Raw genomic sequence first — 24,671 nt, forward strand, 5'->3', positions numbered from 1 at the left:
ACTCATAGGTGGGAATTGAACAATGAGAACACATGGACACAGGAAGGGGAACATCACACTCTGGGGACTGTTGTGGGGTGGTGGAGGGGGAAGGATAGCATTAGGAGATACACCTAATGCTAAATGACGAGTTAATGGGTGCAGCACACCAACATGGCACATGGATACATATGTAACAAACCTGCACATTGTGCACATGTACCCTAAAACTTAAAGTATAATAATAATACAAAAAAATAAAAAACAATTACTTTAAAAAAAAAAATTAGCAGGGCGTGCTGGTGGGCGCCTGTAGTCCCAGCTACTCAGGAGGCTGAGGCAGGAGAATGGCGTGAACTCGGGAGGCAGAGCTTGCAGTGAGCTGAGATCGCGCCACTGCACTCCAGCCTGGACGACAGAGCGAGACTCCGTCTCAAAAAAAAAAAAAAAAAAGATTTTGAGGAATGGCTGGGTATGTTTTGAAATACTAATTTCTTAATATCTACCCCTAGAGGTAAAAACAATGCTTAATTAGGAAACAGTACAGTTCTATAACACTCAGAGCAGTTATAGGCAGTTCCCCATTTAGGGAGAAAGTTCCTTTGTCAGTTTCTGTGTACATGAGAAGGAAGGAATTTCCCCCCTCAAACTATTTAACCCATCATATGCTTGACCTCTGAAGAGAAGAAACCTACCAAGTTCTTCAGGGACTATGAGCCGTGAGATCCTACATTCCTCCCAGAGACAGCATGAGGACTTTCCCCTCCTTACACCCTGGGAAGGATCTGTATCCAGGTGGTCAGGCCAAGGAGGGCAAGACAGTGAAGGGCTCCCCAGGACCTAGTCCAGGTAGCGTATGTGTGCAGGGCAGGGTCTTCAGTCCCCCTACTGACATCTGGGGTTCTGGGCCAGCTCCTCCATTCCACACTGCTGGCTCTCTTGCACTGGCCCAAGCAATAGTTTTGATCCTTTTGCTGGAACCACCTGTTGCTTCTCAGAGACTTAGTTTTCTCCTTACACTAACTCCTAAACAAGCCTGCAACCATTTTGAGGACTAAGGCTCTAGTTAGAGTTGACGACTAATCAGTGCCAAAAAACACTGTCTTGCTGGACATGCTCCCTGCCCCCCACCCCCAGCACTAACCCCTTTGTCCTTTCATCCATTCAACAAAGCTCTTTGCTAAGCAGGTGCTGGGAATACTGTGAAGGGCCAGGCAGATGTGGCTCCTGTTCTCAGCCTTACACTGGCTGGACTGACAGCCAATAACACGGTATTGCTGAATTATCTGAACGAGTGCTCGAAATGACCAAAGAGAGCTGTGCATATGTAACAGCACAGTCTAAGCCAGTCTAGAAGATCAGAAGGCTTCCCAGAGGAAGTGCCATTTAAATTTAAGTTGACTCCTGACATGGGGACTCGCTAGGCAAAGGTGAGGGTCTAGGGATCCTTCAACATAAAATTCAACCTCCCCCCATAGGATCCCGTCCCCCAGGGGAGCTGCACCACTGACTGCAGCACAATCACCCTCTCGCCTGTCAAAGATGCAGATCACTGCATCCACCCCGCAGAGATCATGCCAAGTAGTCACTCTCTAGGTTAAAAACTGTTTTAAAGTTAGGGACTATGCCTTCTGCCCAGAAGACTGTTTCCTCTCACAGCAAAATGGTAATGACAAAATTTTTTTTTTTAAAGAAATCTCAACCATCAAGTTGGATGGCATTCATTTCCCAAACTTGGAGCACCCAAAGAGGTGTTAGCCATAGTGATGCTACTTAATTTTTAAACACCCACAGTAACATAGGACAACCTGAATGACAAGATTAAAAGAGGAGCTGTGTTTTAAAAAGTAGAAAATTGAATATGAGATTCTAATACAGATGTAATAAAATTACATATGGCTCAGATTTTTAAAGATGGACTCCCATGTTAGATATGTCTAATGATGACATCACAAATAGGAAAACCACTGTTTCACATGGTAATCTCCAAGCACTTTTAGGGGACCAGGAAATACAAAGTAGAAACTGTATGTGCTTTTGTGTATGTGACATTATACATACATAACATCACACACACAACTATATTTTAAATATATATATTGATGATTTAAATATATATATATATATATATTTGATGACTGTGGATACTGTAATAATTAAATTGTTCTATGTTCCAAAAAGAAAATGTTTTAGCAGTTTCGTCTAAAGCTGTATCAAATTCTGCTAACATTTCATATATTTTGAGAAAATAGGTTTTTTTCCTCCTACTTTGAAATGTCTATTCATACTAAAGAATTTCACATGATACTATGAAAGGTTTACACTTTTAGAAATTAAAATAAATGTGGCCTCTCCCTGATCTAGTTTTCTGTAGCACAGAGCAGGCTGCTTTTTATTTATAACACATTAATCTCAATTTTAATACTGCATAAACATCAATTAATTTCCTATAGGATTAGGTGGAGTAATTTTCTCAATATTGTCTCGGCCCAAACAGAGAAAACATTCTTAACATGCCTAGATTAGTGACGTGAGGCCCAAGAGAAAAATTTCAAGACTTTAATAAAATAGAGAAAGACAATGAGAGTTGCGGGGTAAACTGGGATGACTGTCATACAGGGGGAAAATGTCACCTGTCACCAAAGGAATGCAAAAAATTGTGTTGTCCATTATGCTAGTCACTAAGCACGTGTGGCTGTGTGGATTTAAAATTACTTAACATAAAATAAAGAAATCAGTTTCCTACTCCCTAATGGATAGTACAGAGTAGAACATTTCTCTTACTGCAGAGGTTGTACTAGACAGCACTGGACCAAAACCCAAGAGAAAACACAATCCCGAAATTAATTTTACCTGGACACACTAATTCATTATTGTTGGCACAAAGGAAATCCTTGAATGTAGATCTGCTCCTTCATGCTCCACAGATGCAATGAGACATTTTTTGGACCTCTGAATTTACATTGGCTGATTTGTTTTGAAAACATCATGCTACCACAATTCAGGCATAAGTTAGTTTTACTTTTCTGACAATTATAAAGACCATTAAGGCATTCCTACTTTATTTCTGAACCAAATCTAGCAAAACCTAACCAGTCTTCTCACACAAATTAACCTCAGAAAAGATAGCACATCAAGTTGCCAATGGGGATGTCTGCTTATGGCCACCAGCATAATTCAGGTACTCCGTAATTTAGAAACCTAAACCAGAACACATTTTCTCTTAAAGAAACAACATTATAAGTATCAACAGTTCTTATTTACCTCCAATCATCTGTACTTTAGTACAATAGGTTCTGAGTCCTAATGACAAATGAATTCCTTGGCTTTTTCCTAAGAACGTATTCCCCTGCTAGAGTCCTAGTCACCACGTGGTTGACAAGAAAGAGTATCCTGGTCCCCAGACAGAAGCTGCTTTGGATCAACTGCCCTGCAGTAGCCAGAGCTGGGGCACCGTAGCGGGTGAGGATCATGGAGAATTTCTGCAGGGGCTCCCGCTAGGTGCAGGAGAGTTTAGGGCTTTAGCATGGGGACAGGACTGTTGCTAGAGAGAACACATCCCCCCAGTGGGTGGTGCCCCGCTCAGGGCCTGATACACTTCTTGGGCTGCGCCAGCAAGAACACACACATGATTTCCTCCTAAGGCATGTTATAAATTAGGCTGCCCTAAATTCACAGACTGCCTATGAGAAATTCAGGATTTTAGTTCCTAGGAACTGGTGTTAGACTAACCAACCTAACAGAGAGAGAAAAAAGAGAGCTTTCTAAGGAGACTAAGTGAGAATCAATGCTAAATACAGGAATTCTAAGTCCAAAGTGACTGCTAGTGCTCGCAGGGGGTCACCTATGCCTCCAGGGACAGGATGACAGGGCTTCAAGACCTCCAAGTTTAATGCCATTCCACCATCATATGAATCTGAGTGCAGACACTGTGTCATAACCACATCTCACAAAGGCAGCATCAGGTTCCCATTCAGGAATCGTACCTGTGTGTTATAGTAGATCCCACCAACAGAGTAATTCTAACCTGTGGGATTTGGAAGATTTAGGTTTTTGTGAATTCAGTCTCCTTCCCTGCCATATTTGAAATTCATGCTAAAGGATGAAAATCTCAGATAAGTTAAAGCTCCTAACTTGGGGTTCTGATTCTGGCCTGCTACCTGCTGCCCTGGGAAGAGGTCGACACAGGCTGCATAACTATCAAATGACGTCAGCCTGACTGTCATAGAAAGGGCTCGTCCTGCATCTGCCTTTTCACAGGGCTCGCTTGCCAGCAGATTAGCTGGGAAGGCTGCAGTCACATTACTAAACTTGTTAGCATTTGTCCTGCAGACTGAGAACTTTACCAAGCATATTCAATGGTGTCGTTTTGAAAGAGTGCTGGCATTTCACTAGAAGAGAATTACCGGCTATGGGGTACCAAAAAATGCTTAAGCATGGATCTGTGGCTGATGACATACTCATATTTTCATTAAAAAAAAAAAAAGCCTACTTCCTGCATTACCACCATCCCTTTCTCTATTCTTTCTTCTCTTCCTCGCCACCCTCAATCTCATCTCTGTTTGGAGCCTATTAAAACTGTCACAGAGCTCTTTTCCTCTTGCCTATTTAGGCGGTACTAGGTGGGGGAGCAGCTAAGAGTGCAGGCTTTGGAGTCAATCAGTTTGAATCTTAGTAACTTCTCGATGCTTCAGTTTTTGCAGAATGGAGGTAATACTTGCCTCACAGGGCTACGGGGGAGGATTACATAAAACAATGCATGTCAAGTGCTAAAACAGTATTAAGTACACTCTACCACTCAAGGGTTAGTGGTTACTATTTTCTAGCTCCAGGGCGGTGATACACTGATTGACACAGAATAGTGTCTTGTGTTTTTCAAACGTTGGTTACAGCTCCTTTGTGGGCCATGATGAGCTGTGATCAACATAACAAAACATAATTTTTAATAGGGTAGAATAGAAATATCAGAATATGTCACTCATGGGAAGAGAACTGCTGTTTTATGGAAATGTTGTTTCACACAGCACTTGTTTTAGTCAAAGGTAAAAGCTACTGGCATGGAATGCTGTCTAACCCTACAGTCAGGAAGACCATGGTCCTTCAGCAAGCAGGTCAAGTCACTCTCCTTGAAACTCTTCAATGGCTCACACTCAGCAGAAACTCCAACATCCCTCCTAAAGAGCATTAGGACCAATCTTCTCAGCCTCCTTCATTTCAACCCACCCCACACCATGTTGCAGCTACACTGGCCTTTTCTGTCTCTACACCAATCACTTCAAGGCCTTTGAGACACTTTTGTTCCCTCTGCCTGGAAGATTTTACCTCAGTATTTCAAAGAGCTGGCTCTTGTGTGCTTCAAGTCAAGTGCCACTCCTTCAGAGAGACCTTTGCTGAGCCCCCAACACTGTAACTCCTTCCCCTTTCCACCCTCAAGGGGTGCTACCCACCCTGGTGCCTCCTAAAGTTGTACAAGGTATTTATCCGGTCTAGAGCAGCCTTAATTTTCCCTAATGATAGCCACTTAGAATGTCTTGTAGTCTTTGGCTTTTAAACCATCTGAAAATAAGAGAAAACCCAATGTCCCTTCCAGTTCTAAACGACTGTTTTTGAAATTAAAGTCTTCCAGAAACTCTTAGTATAAGACCATCATTTTTCTTTCACTCATCAAACACAGAACATTCATTTTATTGAAATTAATTTTCTTATTACCCAAAACTTACCCCTTTAGAGCATGTTTTCTTTAAAAAGTTTACATATACATAAGTGGAAATCCTTCTAAAATTGACCATCTGCTATCAATAGGAAGATGCTAAACATACTTTGACTTTTCATTAGGGCTTCAGATGTTTTTGGCAATTTCACTTCTTTAACTACAGCTATAACAGGGCAGGGCCCTTGGGGGCATATCAGAAGGCCACATCTGGACCTGCTTTTGGCAGCTACTCTCCCGACTGGTCCCTCTCATTTCTGCCTCAATTTCTTGCGGTACATCCTGAGCTGAGAAACTGGATGACCAAGTTGGCAGGAACTATGTGATCTGCGTATAGGCCTCAAATATGCTTCCAGGAATAAAGTTTTTGTTTACTTTTCAGTTCTTGCTCTATTTCAGTAGTGGAGCCAACAGATCATAACCCCTAGACACAACTTAACACACTGGCAGGCCAGGGCACTACCCTGCTTAGCTCAGGCAGGGCTGCTGAAAAGTCTGCTGGAAAACAGCAGCTTCTATGACCTTTTCTATCTCTGTGAAGCTCCGGTCCCCACCTAGCAGTTAATCTGAATGGGGCAAACTTAACAACCCAGATTTTCACCAGTTTCCTGGAAAAGCGTCATGGAGTCACTCACCTTAGGGTCTGAATTCTGCTAAGTCACCATCCACTTCAAAAAGGAGTTAACTGAATCCAAAGGCCTAAAAACAGAATCTCGGGGGAGGGGGACAAAGACAACAGGGGGTCTGTAAGAGCATTTATGTAACTAGGAACATCTGTTTCGGGGGCTCTTTTGTAGTATTATTGTGGAAATAAGTTCAACTACTAAACTCTAACCATAAAACAGACACAAAAATCTAATACAGAACGTTCTTTAGAGATCATCCATTAGAGCAGAACCTTAGTCATAGAAACTCACTCAGGACATACCAATCTAAGTAACCAAACTTTCCAAGTGCCAATAACGATGTATCAAATATGAACTCTTTTGGCTGTGAGTCTGAGGCTCATTACATCCTTCTTTGTCTTTTTAAACCACGTCTGAGAAACAGAACCATTAAGTGGAGATTAAGTCATCACTTGTTCAGTTTCACTACACACCAGTGATAACTTAGCCACAGAGATACTACCAAAGTGACCCAAACTCATATGCTGTCCCAGTGCAAGCCTGTCTCCTTCTAAAAACTACAATCAAGATTTCAAAGATCATATGAAATGTAAAAACATGCATGGGGGCTTTGTGGCATTTATTGATCTGACACCAACTTTTGCTATTCTCCCAAATCCTTAATATGTTCAGATATGGTGTTGCCAGACACCCCCAGTACCTGCCCAACTGGCAAATCCAGAGGCTTCTTGTCCTTCCCCACCTCTTGAAAGCCTGCCATCATTCTTCCTACACACAGCAATACTACTAACTCCCACACCAAATGTCTAGGAAATTAATATCTGTGGCTTTATAATTAAGATTACTTTTTCAGTTGATGGGAAAGTATGTAATCTCAAAGAAAATGCTGAAACCTGAAAGCTTGCAGGGGAATGAATTCTACCACTTCTGGTAGAATTTACCGATTTTCATAAGTTACAGAGTATTAAGTATTAAGGTATTCTGAAACAATTAAAAATTGTTAAAAAATACAGCTAAAAGAATGCATATACATAAACATGCAATTCAAAACACCAAATGATAGGGTTTTTTAATTAGTCTTACAGATGAGGAAATTGTGGTCCAAAGAATTTAAGTTCTGTTTTTCTTTCTTTCTTTTTTTTTTTTGAGACGGAGTTTCACTCTTGTCGCCCAGGCTGGAGTGCGATGGCACAATCTCAGCTCACTGCAACCTCTGCCTTCTGGGTTCAAGTGATTCTCCTGCCCCAGCCTCCCTGGTAGCTGGGATTACAGGCGTGTGCCACAACTCCCAGCTAATTTTGTATTTTTAGTAGAAAGGGGGTTTCACCATGTTGGTCGGGCTGGTCTCAAACTCCTGACCTCAAGTGATCCACCTGCCTCGGCCTCCCAAAGTGCTGGGATTACAGGCGTGAACCACCGTGCCCAGTCTTAAGTTCTATTTTCTAAGCTCACACAACCCGGGATGACCCCAGGTCTTAGACTCTGATCTTCAGACTAAAGCTCATTCATAAAATGTACGTCAACTTTCAAAATACTCATGATTTTACCAAATATCCAGTCACAGGATGATAACAGAGATACTAAATGATGAACTATGGCTTAAGAGCAAAGAAAATCCTGACCTTTTAAAAACTTGGCTAAATCTTGGGTGCTGGCAGGTATCTTATAAACCACAATGATAACCAGCTTTGGACAAAGTTTACAAAGGAGAACACAGCTAAAAGGATAGAAAAGTGGGAAACACTTCCACTTCTAATCAAGATGGAGTAACAGGGGCTAAATTTACCCTCCTACCTGAAAAACCAAAAACCAAAAAACAAAAAAACAAACAAAAAAAAAGAGAGAGGAAGAGAAAATATATGAAAGAATAATTTTCAAGACACTGCATATCAGATAAGAAAGGATCCCTGAGATACGGGAGAAAATCAGTGGGCCCTACAATTGCCCCCACTTACTGCCTGGGGAGGAGGCTCCAGGTCATGGGCAGGAAGGTGAAGAAGAGCCCAGTGGACTCGCTGGGTGGAAGAGATGGAGCTGAAGGTCCGGGGAAACCATTTACAATAGAACTGAAACATAAGAAACATTCAGGGATAACGTGACAAAAAAGATGTGAAAGACCTATACATGGAAAACTACAAAACACTGCTGGGAGAAATGAAAGATGTAAGTACAGTGGAGAGAGATTCATATACTTGAAGACTCAATATTGTTAAGATGTCAATTCTTCCCAAATTGATCTACAGATTCAATGCAATCCCAATAAAAAACCCCAGCAGGGTTTTTTTTGTTTGTTTTTAAGTAGAAATTGCCAATCTGGTTCTAAAATTCACGCGGAAATTCAAAATATCCAGAACCATCAAACCAGTTGAAAAAGAATAAAGCTAGAGAGCTAATACTACGTTATCTCATGGCTTATTATAAAGATACAGCAATCAAAAGAGTATGCCATTAGCCAGGTGAGGTGGCACATGCCTGTAAGTCCCAGCTACTTGTTAGGCTGGGGCAGAGGTTTGTTTGAGCCCAAGAGTTCTAGGACAGCCTAGGCAGCATAGCAAAACCTCATCTCTTAAAAATAAAAATAAGGCCAGGCATGGTGGCTTAAGACTGTAATCCCAGCACTTTGGGAGGCCAAGGCAGGTGGACTGCCTGAGCTCAGGAGTTCGAGACCAGCCTGGCCAACATGGCGAAACCTCGCCTCTACTAAAAACACAGAATTAGCCAGGCGTGGTGGCGCATGCCTGTAATCCCAGCTACTCGGGAGGCTGAGGCAGGAGAATCACTTGAACCCGGAAGGTGGAGGTTGCAGTTAGCTGAGATCATGCTGCTGCACTACAGCCTGGGCCACAGGGTGAGACTCTGTCTCAAAAAAATAAAATAAAATAAAATAAAAAAAGAGAATGAAAACGGACTGAGAGGAAATATTTGCAAAGTTTGCAAAGCATGTGTCTGATAATACTTACATCCAAAATATAGAGAACGCTCAAAACTCAATAGTTTTAAAACAGACAAATGATTTTAACACACTTCACAAAAAAGATATACACATGACAAATCGACACATGAAAAGATACTCAACATCACTGATCTTCAGGAAAATGCAATTTAAAAATATAATAACGTACCACCACACTCCTATTAGAATAGCTAAAATTAAAGAGACTGCCCATACCAGTGTTAACAAGAATGTGGATGAACTGAACTGGCATACTCTGCTAGTGAGAATGCAAAATGGTACAACCACCCTGGAAAAGTTTGGTATCATAGTTTCCTTAAAAAGTTCACACACACCACTCCTAGGGTAATAAGATGAAGAAAAGCATTAGTCCATACATACAAACTTGTATGTTAATGTTCATATAATTTTTTTATAATAGTGAAAAACTGAATGCAACACAAATGGTGAATGTATAAACAAACTGGTATATCCATGGAATGAAATATTACTCAGCGACAAAAAGGAATGAACTACTGACGCATGTAACAACATGGATGGATCTCAAAATATTTATGTAGACTCTAAGAAGCCAGACCAAAAGAGGATATGCTGTATGATTTCCTAGATATATGAAACTAGATATTAAATGCAAACTATGATTTCTTAGATATGAAAATCTAGAAAATGCAAACTACAGAAAGCAAATCAGCTGCATGGGATGGAGAGAGGAAGAAATTACCAAAGGGGCATGATGACATTTTTGGAGATAATGAATATACTTATTATCAGAGGTGATTTTATGATGTATACATACATCAAAACTTACCAAATTGTACATTTTAAATACGTGCAGTTAACTTTATGTTAATTATAACTCAATAAAGCTGTTAAAATGTTTTTTTAAAAACACCTGATTATATCATGAAATGTAGAAACAGGGCACTAGTTAGCAAGCTCGTTAGGATATGGTCTTTCCAATAATACCAGCAACATCAGTAATGCTTCATATACAGTTTCCTAACTTTAATAATATATTCAGATGCCTTGACGGTATGTGAAAATGTTCAGAAACATAAATAGTGATGTTAGAGGCTCAATTAATATTGTGACATCTTTTCTGAACATACAGAGTCTTACTGAATGTTACTCAGGTTTATGCTTCAAAATGAAACTACACACAGTACCAATCAACGAGTATATCTGTTAATACCATACTTCTAGACAGTAGGGTCTTAACATGGAGGAATTCAACTATGATATGGTAGGTCATAGTAACTGGTAAGTCTTAAAAGATTTTTTCTGTAGGAGATAGGTATAGAAGACTAATACATTTTTTTTTTCCATTCTACTTTTCTCATGTTTTTAAAGTACAACATAACCTCTACTTATCGAGCATGAGACAAAGACCTCTACAAGCTGGCTAAACCTATTCACTGCATTTACAACACTACATGGCACAACAACCTTCACATACTATCCAATGGTTATTTCTCACCTTTCCTCCTTTGTTACACTGTTCTTCTGACTATAATGCCTTCCTTTCTCCCCTTCATCTAATTAATGACCACACATTCTTTAAGGCAGCTTCTCAAAGGTGGTGTCTGAAGAAAAACCAGAATCAACTGAAGGGCTCTCCCTCTCTCTCTCTAGCATACACACATGCACACATGTGCAAAGGGCACAGGGGAACTTCTGGGGGGTGGGTAGGGGTTAATGGACAATAAATGCTGTTGAATCAATGTTCAGTGACAGCTAAAAAAGATAGAGAGATGTGACAACTTTGCTTTTTGTATTACAGAATACGCTATGACCTATAGAAGGAACCTGAATCTTTGTAATGCCTATTAAGAAATAATTAATCTGTGCTCTATATCTTATTTTAAGAAGCCTAGCCTGAGCCTGTGTCAATGCATTTTTGAAGCACAACTTAGAACTACGATCTAAATCGCTTGAGCCTGGGAGGCTGAGGCTGCAGCACACTATGATGGTGTCACTGCACTCTAGCCTGGGTGACAGAGCAAGACCCTGTCTCGAAAAAATAAATAAATACATACATACATAATATTAAAAAAAGAAAAGAAACACAATAAAAAAATACTGTTAATGGAATATAATTGTATCTGAACAAGCAAGTTTCAGTTAACTGTAAAAAATAAAGCAAAAAACCCTCCATATGTGGAATGTTTCATTCCCCAATGACCACAGCTATTTAAATAAGATATATTGGATGTTTTAAATTTTCTAAGTGAATGGTTTAGGCTATTTATGAGTTTTTACTTAACAGGCTAGGCACCTGCAAACCATCTCACTAATATTACCCCATTTAATCTCAATAACCCTGTAGGGAAGGTAGTATTGTTCTCATTTAATGGATGACAAAATTGAAGTTGGGAGAGTAAGCAACTTGCCCAAAGCTATAAAGAACCTTCGATTTGACTCAAATAATTGTGCTTTTGTCCATTCTAGATTTATCACTCAAGACTGTATTTTTAAATAGGATCATACACTTATTCATTAATAAGCTAGGCATTTTCTTTTTTCTTTCCTTTTTTTTTTTTTTTTTTTTAAAGAGATGGGGTCCCACTTGGTTATCCAGGCTAAAGTGCAGTAGTGGCATGATCCCAGCTCACTGCAGCCATGAACTCCTGGGCTCCAGCGATCCTTCCACCTCAGCCTCCCAAGTAGCTGGGATTACAGGCACAAGCCACCATGCCTGGCAAGCTATGCATTTTCTTTTCTTTTTTTTTTTTTTTGAGATGGAGTCTCGCTCCGTAGCCCAGGCTGGAGTGCAGTGGCGTGATCTAGGCTCACTGCAAGATCTGCCTCCTGGGGTCACACCATTCTCCTGCCTCAGCTTCCCGAGTAGCTGGGACTACAGGCGCTCGCCACCACGCCCGGCTAATTTTTTTTTTTTTTTGTATTTTTAGTAGAGACAAGGTTTTACCGTGTTAGTCAGGATGGTCTCGATCTCCTGACCTTGTGATCTGCCCGCCTCGGCCTCCCAGCTATGCATTTTCTAAATAGTCACTTCAGCATTCTGAACCTAACCTAGCACAGGCAGATTGGAAGTTCAAACTCAATGGATGATATATCAGCCCTTAATAAATCTCATCTCTGTTTTATACATAAGAACATGCTCATAAAGATTAAAGATACATTGCATTTTCCTTTCAAAGTTCACATGGACTATTCTGCTAACTACAGGACAATTTACCTTCTTGCCTTCAAGAGCCACTGCACTGGGTTACAAACTTAGAAGTATAAGTTTAGTTTTAAATGTTGTTTTCTGATCCTCTACAACCTATACAGTTTGAAATCTGTAAAAGGAAATTCAATGAAATTCATAATTGTAAATAATCCCAAACCTGGTATAATGTTTAAGGACTGGACCTGGAGTCAGACGGATTTCAATTCTGATGATACGTCTGCCACTAAGTAGCTGAAAAGGTCTGGCAGGCAGCTAACACTGTAGTGATCAGAAAAAATCAAGAGTCATATTTGTTACATTTACATAATAGATTTCCCAGATCTGTCTTTTAATGTGCATATCTAAGTTACAAACAAAACCCATATCTGAAAAGCTGCACGTGAACTGTGCAGAAGTGCTTACTTGTTTGTATTCTCGGCAGGCAACAGGGCACCCAGGAATATGCCCCTTACCTCTCCTCATGCTGGGGCAAAATAGGTATCTCCCTGGAACCTAAGAGTTGGAACTTCTGTTTCCCACAGAAGCAGCACAGTAAATGGTGGCTAGAGTTAGGACCTGTCATATTAAAGGTGAAACAGGCATCTGTAGGCTGATCTTGCAGCTTATCACAGGAAAATACCTGAGTTCCAAAAAGCCAGCATACACGCACCTCTGTAAGACAATCCACTTCAGCCTTGGATGAGAACACAAACTGAACCCCAAATCCAAGGTTCTTTCTGGTGTGAAGAGACAAATACTATCCTAGTAAGTAGAGCTGAGCATTTCTAAAGTGGCAGCCTCTCCTTCCAACCTTACCTATGGCGAGTTTTAAGTTCATTTTTGTCTTTTTTTATCCAAGTCCATGGCTCTATAAGTGCAACAGTAAGCAATAAAAAGCAGCATTTTGATATGATGCCCATAAAGCCCAATATATCACATCCAAAACACCACTTTCTGTCCTGCCAGCCATTCTTCATCTCCACGTGGCACACCACCCACCACACCCATTTTTATCTACCACACACACATTTATCTGCACAGCCTGTTTCTCAGTTATTTCTCAAGGCTCCTGCACACAAACAAGCTCTCTTGCATCTGAGCCACTAGGCTTTTGACCAGTCTTCACACTTCTACTCAGAATGTGTACCAGTGAGTTCCTACTATGTGCGAAGGTTAGTGCTAACCTGTTCTTTTTCACAAGGCTCACCTCATCGAATAAATAAATCTGAGACTGTGGCCTTCAAACTCTTCAACTGTGAACCATAGTGAGAAATAATTTACATGCAATCCAATGCACAAGCCTACCCTTCACACACCCCCTCAAAAGATAACTCAGAAGTTTTACATAATATTCTTACTATGGTATGATAAATTAATATTCTTCACCCTATTCCATTTAATATTTTTAAAAGTCCTGTTGGCAAAGAGATATTAGCACTCCAATGTTCATCGAAGTTATTCACAATAGCCAAGATGTAGAGACAACTAAATGTTCACTGACAGAAAAATGAAGAAAATGTGGTACATACAAGCAATGGAATATTATTCAGCCTTAAAAAAAAAAAAAGAAAATCCTGCAGTAAGGGACAATTTAGATGAACCTTGAGGACATTATGTTAAGTGAAATACATCGGTCACAGAAGGACAAATACTGCTTGATTCTACTTATATCAAGTACTAAAAGAGTCAAACTCATAGAATCAGAAATCAAAATTGTTGCCAGGAGCTAGGTGGAGGGGAAAATTGAGGAACTGCTAATCGGTGAGCATGGTTTCAATTATGCAAGATAAACTAGTTCTAGAGATCTGTACAACACTGTCCCTGTAGTTAACAATACTATATTTGTGCACTTAAAAATCTGTTAAGGAGGTAGATCTCGTATTGTCTTGCCACACACACACACACACACACACACACACACACACAAAGTCCTGGTTGGAATCTTCTAAATGTATGTCAACCCACTACTGAATCATGACCTGCAGTCTGAAAAATAATGCTCTATCTTACAAAAGGGTGATTAGATTACGTTGACATGATGACGCTGCTAGAGGAATGGTTAGAGGCGTCAGCAAATACTTAGGCATGATGAGACCCTCCCATCCTCACCCCGCAAAAAAAAGTCACACCTTCTCTCTGCACATAAGAGATGTAGAGAGGTGGCCAGGCACAGTGGCTCATGCCTGTAATCCCAGCACTTTGGGAGGCCGAGGCAGGTGGATCACCTGAGGTCACGAGTTCGAGACCAGCCTGGCCAACATGGCGAAACCCTGATTCTACTAAAAATACAAAAATTAGCCGGCTGTGCTGCTGGGTGCCTATAATCCTAGCTATTCGGGAGGCTGAGGCAGGAGAATTGCTTGAACTCTGGGAGGCGGAGGTTGCAGTGAGCCGAGATCACGTCATACACTCCAGCCTGGGTGTCAAGAGCGAGACTCCGTCTCAAAAAAACGAAAAAAAAGAAATGTAGAGAGGTACCACAATGGAGAATTAGTATCTGCATCCCAGATCAAGGGTGGGAGGGAGAACTAGCTTGGGGGAGACCAAGGTTTCACTGAAGTGCCATTGCAGGAGGAAAAAGTAGAGTGGGGCTTCTTTTTCTTTAATCACCTGGGCAGTCTTCACAATCTTAATTCTTTCCTTTGCGTCGGGCAGCTGTCAACACTTCAGGGCAGGAATGTTATTCTTCTCAAAAATTCTATACTCCACCCAGAGACATAACTGAAGCAAATTTAAAATAATAAAAAATGAGCAGCGGGTTATGTTTTTCTTCTAAGATGACTTTTCCACCTCAGTTTCTGTTTACTCCCCACTCCAAAAGACATTAATATGTTAGTGGGGCAGGGGTGAGGGGGAACAAAGGAAGACGTGGAAAACAAAATAGTCTAGGGAAATAGAAAGGATAGATCACAAAACAGTAAAATGTTGGTAAGAGCAGCATTTCAAATGAGGTTTAAAAAATCAATTTATAGCTTTGTATTTAAAGTATGACAGAGTATTTGGAACAAGAAATGTGAAGGCATAGTCTCAACAGTCACTAAAGAAAGTTTTCAGTGAACATCATTTACACATTTTAAGGTAAGAGCAGTGTTATCAAATCTTTTTTGGGGGTGGGGGGCTAGGGTCTCACTGTCACCCAGGCTAGAGTGCAGTTGAACAATCACGGCTCACTGCAGCCTCCAACTCCCAGGCTTAAGCGATCCTTCTATCTCAGCCTCCCGAGTAGTTGGGGCCACAGGCACATGCCACTAATTTTTTATTTTTTGTAGAGATGAGGTCTCGCTATATTGCCTAGGCTGGCCTTCAACTCCTGGGCTCAAGTAATCCTCCTGCCTGGGCCTTCCAAAGTGTTGGGATTACGGGCCACCACGCCCAGCCATTATTAGAGTCTTAATACAATACCAAAGTCTAATTCTCCACAGATCTGCTCAGTATAATTTTTTCAAGAAGTGTTATGACCTGGCTGAAATGCTGGGTCCAATTTTCTCTCCTTTATAGATGCATAATACAAGTTTGCATTATTGCCACTCTTCTCCAAGCCCCTTGATCTTTTGGAGTGGGAAGGAGGTAAACCTATTGCAAACCTCTCCATGAAAGCCTGTTAAAGCAGAGACATGTACTTCAAGCCTCTACTCTTCAGCTCTTCTCACTTCAATCTACCCAACAACTACAAAAGTTACTTAAAATAGGTAGTTCTAAATGCTCTTCCTGCCAACAGGAGAGGCCTTTTTTAAAAGGGTAAGATTAAGGATTCCTGGAGTGTCCTGCAGGAATACACCAAATGGGACAAAGATGGATAAGGGGTGGTGGGGGGTGGGGTGTTGTCTCCAGAATGAGTTGCTGAGCTCCAACTGTGCTGCAAATTTCCTGTTGATGTAGTTCTCCCTGGGGCAATGACCACCAAAGACATGACTGCCTGTCTTTGTAGAGAGACCTAGTTAAATGTCAAAAGAAGCGCAGGGCCCGGCACATTGGCTCACGCTTGTAATCCCAGCACTTTGGGAAGCCGAGGCGGGTGGATCACCTGAAGTCAGGAGTTTGAGATCACCCTGACCAACATGGTGAAACCCTGTCTCTACTAAAAATACAAAAATTAGCTGGGCGTGGTGGCAGGCACCTGTAATCCTAGCTACTCAGGAGGCTGAGGCAGGAGAATTGCTTGAACCCGGGAGGCAGAGGTTGCAGTGAGCCGAGATCACACCACTGCACTCCAGCCTGGGTGACAGAGCAAGATTCTGTCTCAAAAAAAAAAAAAAAGCAGCACAAAAAAATGTCAAACTGAACTGCTCTACAATGACTAGTTACCATACAGTGGGAACTTCAAATGGTAGTTCATTCACTCATTCATGCCACAAGGACCTGATGCCAACTACACCAGCACAAGGCTGGGCCCTAGGAAAACAGAGGTGAAAAAGAAGCATAATATCCCTGCCCTATTTCGTCTTACATTGTCCTGTGACACACAATACAAAAATGAATATACAAAATGGCAGATGCTGTAAAGAAACTATGAACTTTACAGTAAAACTGAAGAATCATCACCAAAACACATGCTGTGCTTTTTCTGTTCAAAGAAATGTGACAAACCACTTTTTGTAGAAATGTGAATTACTAGTCATCATACTTTCCTAATTTAAAACAGCACAATTTCTTCGGCTGTAGGAGGTAGAATTATCTCCCAATCTTAGAAATAAAAAAAAAAAAACTAACTTTTTGAAAGGAGATATTCTGCACTGGTGTAACAGCACCTCAGCACTTAGGCCAAGAGTGATAACAACACTGTCCAAAAGATAAACAATTTACACAGGTGGCAAGCCATCTAAGGCAAAAGCTAAAAACAAGAAAAACAGAGATGGATTTCTCAAGAAGTCATTTAATGTGTACTGCGTACACACGTAATTTTCAAAAACAGAAAGGGAAGGCACAAAAAGTTTTGGCAGATGACACTAAACCAACAGTTTTAACATTGCTGCATTCCAGATCATTCCAATAAACAATGGTTCAACATACTGAGAATCTAGAGACATTTCATCTCCAGGCAGAACACTGGTTTGTAAAGTTTAGTTGCTGGACCTAGGCCATGGAAAGACACAAGCAAATCCTAATGTTGAAACTCTACATGCATTCCCACTTAGAATTAAACAGGAAAGGGAAGGTTCCTCCCCCATGTAGGAAACTGAGCCGTAATTTACTGGTTTCAATTTATAGCTATTAAGTGTGTGTTTTGGAGGGGAGGGGAGATGAGACGTTGGAGAGGTTTAAGGAAAAGACACCTGCATGAGGTAGGGCAGAAGTGGACATCCTGAAGACCTGATTTCTAAAACCAGCAGGCCTACTAGGAAAACTTAGTCTCTTTCATATCGACCGCAAAAGCGAATTTTGAGCCTGTAAAGTGGATCATGGTAGTTGCCGGTCTGCAGATACACTAGGTTGAAGACTCGCAGCACCCAATGTCACTTTTTCATGCTCACGCCCTCCCAGCGCCCAATCCGAGTTTATGGAATGAAGGGGAAAACCCAAAAGAATGAATGACCGAGAAAGGAGTCTAGTCAGGAAGATGGCCCTGGACGCCGACTAGGCGAAGGCAGGGACGATGCTCCCGGGGCCGGGAGGCGCTCCAGGACCCCGGGCACAGTGGAGAACGCGGACCGCGATAGGGCCGGGGGCGTAGGGCCAGACAAAGGCAGCGCGGGCGGCCAGACACGGGTGCCCGGCGGGGGCGGGGGCCGCGGGCGCTCACCTCATCGCCCCACTTGAGAACGTCCTTGTGCCGGTCCTTGACGGCGTGGTAGATGTGCAGGAACTGGAGAATCCCGTGCCGCCGCACGTGGTCGGCATGGCGCTTGGTTTCCTCCCAGCTCAGCGGCGAGCCCTGGGACAGCAGCCCCATGGCCGCCCCCTCCTCCTCCTCCTCGGGGCGCGAGACGGACACTCAGCCGCCCGCAGAAGGCGGCTGCCGCTCCACCCCGCGGGGGCGCTCTCGGGCCGCAGTCGGCGGAGGGAGGGTCCTGCCCGCTCCGGCTCCCCGGCGGCGGCCCCTGGCGCCCAGGTGACAGACTCTGGGTCCGACCGACGCACCGCGCGGACGCTAAGGCAGAAGACCAAGAGCAGGCGGGACGGCTCTCGGCCCGGCGGCCTCTCCCTGGCCGGCTCCCCGCTGCTCCTGCTCCCCCTCCGATGCGGCGGCGGCGGACCCCACGGCCGCGCTACCGCGGCGGCTCCCGCTTCTCTTTGCCGGTCTGGTGCACTGGCTTCTTCCTACTTGTGACCAAGACCTGCGCCGCCGCCGAGCATGCCCAGTCTTTACGTCCGCTAGCTCGCCGCTCCTGGGCGCGATCCTTCGCTCCGGGTTTTATAGACTACGGGCGAAGGCGGGGAGAGGAGGCGGTGCAGCGGCAGAGGCGTGGCCTGGAGCCCGGTGGGAACCGCGGAGGCTGAGGAGGCGTGTGCAAGGGTGGTTGGGACGCAGTTGAGGGGAGCAGCTCGCGAGAAGGGGGCGTGCGGTCGGCCTCGCTTTACGCAAACGCGACATATCAAAATGCATTTTTTTCCTAATCAAAAGAGATAAACTTGGGGTTCGGGAAGAAAGTTGATTATTTGAATCAATGACGAACTCACCATATTATGTTTTAGTTGGACAGGGCCTCACACTTAAGAGTGAGAGCGGCAGAATGTGTTGAGAAAAGTATTAACATGGTAGTGAAGTGAAACAGTTCAACTCTAGGCTCCATCACTTACTGACTGTGAGACTTGGGACGAGTTCTTCCCATATCTGCATAAAATTAGATTAATTCTATCTTTTATAGATGTCGTAATTATGTGCATAGTGTGCATGTGTATAGTGTTGATGGCCAATAAATTGACCTGGTTATTAAGAGGTGACATATGTTCTCTGGATGGCACGGACACCATTTATTGCAAAAAGTCTCCAGATAGACCATACGAGGAACCATCTCCAAAAGTTTATCCTCCATCTAAACCTAAAATTCATCCCTTAAGTGATCAAAATGACGTTCTTGTGAGCCTACTGTGGGGTGGGGTTGAAGATAGTGGGAACACCTAGAGTTGGCCTTATCTTGGAGGGAAAGGAGAGGAAAGAGGTACCATGCCCCCAAGTGATTGTTTAATAAATATATGTTGACAGAGCAATGACCTGTCAGGGGAAAAGTGACGGCAACTAGATCATACATTACTTACCCAGAAAGTGTGTGTTTATCATACCCTCTTCCCTCTCACTACAGAGTTAACATTTAGTAAGCACTTATTAATTGCTGAATGAGTGAGTACATGATAGCAGGATTCTCTACTCCCACAGCCTTTATATTGGATGTGCCCCTCACAGGGCTTGGGGACATGAATACCCAAGGTCTGGCTGGGATTTCCACAATGGTGTGTGTGTGTGTGTGTGTGTCTGTGTGTGTGTGGTAGGGATGTTTGAAGCTCAGGAGATGATGTTTCCATCCTCATCACACAGCTGGGATAGAAATCAAACCACATTCTAATTTTTCCACAGCCTTTTCAACAACTTCCTTTGCCCTCCCACCAACCTCACCAGACCTGTATATGGTTCTGGCACTCTGTTGTTTTTCCTGCTTGAAATTCTCCATCTGACACACTCATGTTCATCTTTTGAGTCACAGTTATTCCTCTCTGTGTTTTGGTTGCATTCGTACATTAATGATAAAGTCATTTTAAAGATAGCTCCACACTAAATAGTGAATTCCTCTGGGGCACAGATGACTTATGCCTTTTGTACCTTTAATTCTAGGAAAGTGCTTGGTGTGGAGTGCGTGCTTAATAAATGTTAGCTTCTCCGTGAAAAGCAGGTAGTGGGAGAGGGGGAGAAACAGTGTTTCACATGTTTTAAACATCCAAGGATCATTGGGTGATTCTCATAATCTTATCTCACATTTTCATAGACCTGCATTGTTCAACACGACAGCCATCAGCCACATTGGCCAATGCACATTTGAAATGTGGCTAACATGACCGAGAAACAAAATTTTCGTTTTAATTTAATCAATTTAAATGTCAATTTAAAAACTGATATTCCATTCAGTTACTAGAAAACTTTTAAGTAAATTTGAAACAAGTTGGAAATGTGAATCCACTTTTTGACTGTAAATTTTATGAAATGTAATTACAGATCAAGTATTTCCAATGAAAACTTAGTGGCCCAGATGTGCTGTGAGTGTAAGTCACACACCAGATTCTAAGACAGTAGAATAAAAAGATGTAACTATCTCATTAAAAGTTTTATATTGATTACATAGTGATATAGTATTTTGGAAATTTTGAGTTAAATATGATGTATGTTATTTAAATTAATTCACCACCCCCCGCCCACTTTTATTTTTAGTTTTAAAGGAGGCTACTGAAAAATTTAAGATTACATATGTGGCTCTCATTCCACTTTATTGAAACAGTACTGATGTAGACCTTGATTTACACTTTGCAAAGCACTTTTCCCATACACCTGCTGCACACCATACACTTTTCCTATGCACCTGTTAGGAATCATGGACCTGGGCGGTTCAAGAATAGACTAAATTCTAGTCTAGCCAAAGCCCTACGTGACACTGAACCTAGTAAGAGTTTAACACTGTAACTGGAGTTATTCTGTCCTAGATCCTGGCTCACACTCACATAAGGGACCTCCCTCACCCTACTCCCCGAATTCTGAACCAGCTCCCCCAGAGGGGGGTCCCAGGGCTTTGGACAATCCCAAAAAGGGCGCAGGCACTTCTGCACCACAGGGCAGTTATGCCCAATTTAAACCTTGATCTCTCAGTGTCTTTAGCTTTTTCTGTTACAAAGAAAAAAAAAAAAAACCCATCACGGATCAACTGAAGTCATATTTAACAAGAGTTACTCCCCTCTGACAATGCTTTGCTTGCATAGATCCACTACTGCTCGATTTCATTCTGTAGACTGAACCCAGGGCTAGGCTTCCACATCTGGAAGTGAGTTTTCAGCAGACAGCTCCATCAGGGCTGTAACGATAGCTGAAGGGGAAAGAAGGAGCTCATATCTTGCAGAATCAGCTCTTCCCTAGACCATGACCAAAGGCCGATTCCCAGCAGTGTCTTCCGCGGAAAAACGCGAGACCCGCTCGCCGGGAACCCATGTCTGCCCAGCGGCGCCCTGGCACCGCAACCTCGCCTCGCAGCCCCGCGGACCAACACAGGCCCCGCCCCCAGAGCCACCCGGAAAACCTGGACCGTGGATATCCGCATCGGGGGACGCCGTGCAGTCGTGAGGCCAAGCTGAGCATGCTCGGAGAGCCGGTCTGTCGCGGGAGGAAGCGGTGTGGGCCGCGGGCGGTGCACGCCGTGCCGTTGTTGTGATACAGTCCCCGCCACGTGACTGCGCGGGCCCGCCTCCCCCTCGCGCGGCACCGCCTCCCCGTGACTCAGCACTTTGTGAGGGCTCCGAGCCGGAGGTCAATCCGGGGGGGCCTTCTCCGGGCAAAGTCTCAGTCCATCACTCCTGACCTCAGGGCTGCTGCTGCTGCTAGGATTGCAGCAGTCATTTCAGACACGATGGGTTTCGGGCCTCCAAGGACCAAAAAATACATCATTTTCCCTGTGGTCACGGCCATTCCCAGTTTCCCCTGAGTCAGCGGCTTCGCGAGATCAAATAAGGAAAACAGAGAGTGCCTAGGGGAGTCTGAGGAAGGCACTTCTAGGTCATCTGCTCCTGCCTTTACCGCTCTCTTTGGCTTGAGTATCCCTTGACCTCGGTGGTCTGTCGCGTGGATCCCAGTATATCACATTCTATGCCAGCACTTTGAGCTGGTATCCGTGAAACAGTACTATTTTTGCCACATTTTATAAGTGAGGCAACTGAGATCCAGTAATATTAAGTAACAGGTAGTGGCTAAGCTGGGCTTTGAACTCCGGTGATATTTCAAAGCTGCCTACCACACCACTCAGCCTGGGTGAAGCTCGTGGCTGCCTTCAGTGTGATTCTTCCTGGGACTTGATGCCAACCTTCATTACATCCTTTCTTCTCCCTTGACACACCCTTTCCCCAAAACCCACGGATCTGCCTGTGAAGTCCTTAAGATTTTTGTCTGTTAAATTTCTTAATTGGTAGAAACAAATGGTTATTTCTTAACTTCAGTGTACATGTTAAAGAACAACAGATACAGAAGGAATTTTCTCCCTACAATTGAATTATACTTGGAATTTGACTTGATCTTATTCAAGAAGATCCCTGGGGGCTTCATGATGCAAGAGCAGTAGCCAAAAGTCTGGGGCTTTGGCCCCAACTCAGAGGGCTACCTGCTGGGTCAATCTAAGCAAAGTTGTGATAATCATTGGAGATTCCTTTCCTCTCATCTGTACAAATGAGAGTCTGGAGGAGATAAAGTTTCCCTTCCAGCCTAAACATTTTCTGATGTTATTACTAAAATTAGTTGAAAGAGTTCAAATCTTTTTGTATTGTGTAGTATTTGTAATACAAGCTGCTGAGGTGTGCTATTGTCATTGTCAAAAAAGCAAGGAACCTCTTGACCTTTTCCAAGCCAATTTTTAGTTTACATGGATTTTTGAAAAATATAAATGTGCTTGTTTTCATGTAGAGTTACAAGAGGTCTGTGAAGTTCAAGTGAAGAACTTTTTTAACATGGAGAAGTTTGAGTGTGCTAAAGAAGATGGGTAGGAGTCAAAAGGGGGAAAGACTGAAGATGTGGGAACGAGAAAGGATGTTTTCAGAAGCAAGATGTCTCAGGAGACCTGACTTGTTGGGATCCAGAACACATGGGAAGTGGTGAGCTTTTATTTTTAGAAAAATCTCATTGTCTTCTTATAGAGGATAAAGATGCCATAATAATGTATTGGGACAGGGCGAGTGATATCTGAGTCCTGTAGACTCTTCTTACTGAAGAATAATTAAAGACAACTTTTTATTATGGACATTTCCAATAAAGCACAAAAGTTGAGAGAACATAGTGTAATGGCTCTTCATGTACTTTTTTCTTTTTCCTTTTTCTTCTCCCCAAGATGGGAGTCTTGCTCTGTCACCCAGGCTGGAGTGCAGTGGCATGATCTTGGCTCACTGCAACCTCCACCTCCTGGGTTCAGGCAGTTCTCCTGCCTCAGCCTCCTGAGTAGCTGGGACTACAGGTGCCTGCCACCACACCCGGCTAATTTTTGTATTTTCAGTAGAGACGGGGTTTCACCGTTAGCCAGGGTGGTCTTGAACTCCTGACCTCAGGTAATCTGCCAGCCTCGGCCTCCCAAAGTGCTGGGATTACATGTGTGAGCCACTGTGCCCGGCCCTAGTTTTTGTATTTTTAGTAGAGATGGGGTTTTGCCATATTGGCTGGGCTGATCTCAAACTCCTGACCTCAGGTGATCTGCCTGCCTTGGCCTCCCAAAGTGCTGGGATTACAGGCGTGAACCACAGTGCCCACCTCTTCATGTACTTATTATTCATCTTTGTATGTTACAGTTACTTACCTCCTCCCATTAGTTTAAAGGAAATCTTACTCAAGTCTGATCTCAGGACCTGAGCTCTAAGTGAAGGTTGAAGAAAGAAAGAGGAATGTAGAAGATGAGGTTTGAGCAGCTGATATGGGAGGTGATCTAGAAAGATAGAAAGTAATGAGCAATACCCTAATATCCATAAACCAAAAATAAAATTCCGAGCCCTCCAACTAACTGAATGGACCCCTCCTCTAGGCCAAGAACATTCTAAGGTAAACCTGAGGCCAGGCGCAGTGACTCACACCTGTAATCCCACCACTTTGGGAGGCCGAGGTGGGCAGATCACCTGAGGTCAGGAGTTCAAGACCAGCCTGGCCAACATAGCGAAACCCTGTCTCTACTTAAAATACAAAAATTAGCCTGGTGTGGTGGCATGCGCCAGTAATCCCAGCTACTTGGGAGGCTGAGGTGGGAGAATCGCTTGAACCAGGGAGGCGGAGGTTGCAATGAACCAAAATTGTGCCACTGCGCTCCAGCCTGGCTGACAGAGTGAGACTCTGTCTTAAAAAAATAAAATAAAATAAATTAAAAGTAAACCTGAAATATGAAACACTACTTCAGGCCATGATGGAACAGGTGATCGGACATGCCTAACTATAACAGCCTCCCTTTAGATTTCAGGCACAGTTGACCAGCATTAACATTGAAACAGAGACCTGAAGACTGACTAAACAGGTTCTTTGGAACAATAAAATACCAACATGATGGATAATAGGCCCTGAAGAAATCAAGTATTTTATCC

The 24,671-nt window shown here is 42.9% G+C and overlaps 1 protein-coding gene across 2 annotated transcripts in view; it reads right to left on the reverse strand.

Moving 5' to 3' along the window:
* Positions 1-18,760, reverse strand: part of GCLC (glutamate-cysteine ligase catalytic subunit) — a 53,169-nt gene extending 34,409 nt beyond the window's left edge. The window contains exon 1 of one of the 2 annotated variants that reach the window (XM_055263019.2): positions 18,178-18,760. In XM_055263019.2, coding sequence (XP_055118994.1) covers positions 18,178-18,327 — 150 coding nt within the window. In that variant the 5' untranslated portion in view covers positions 18,328-18,760. The remainder of the gene's footprint in view (positions 1-18,177) is intronic. The other variant, XM_055263020.2, reaches the window with a different exon arrangement.
* Positions 18,761-24,671: the final 5,911 nt, after the last annotated feature.

This window comes from Symphalangus syndactylus, chromosome 23 (genome assembly GCF_028878055.3).
Source record: "Symphalangus syndactylus isolate Jambi chromosome 23, NHGRI_mSymSyn1-v2.1_pri, whole genome shotgun sequence".
NCBI classification, from domain to species: domain Eukaryota; kingdom Metazoa; phylum Chordata; class Mammalia; order Primates; family Hylobatidae; genus Symphalangus; species Symphalangus syndactylus.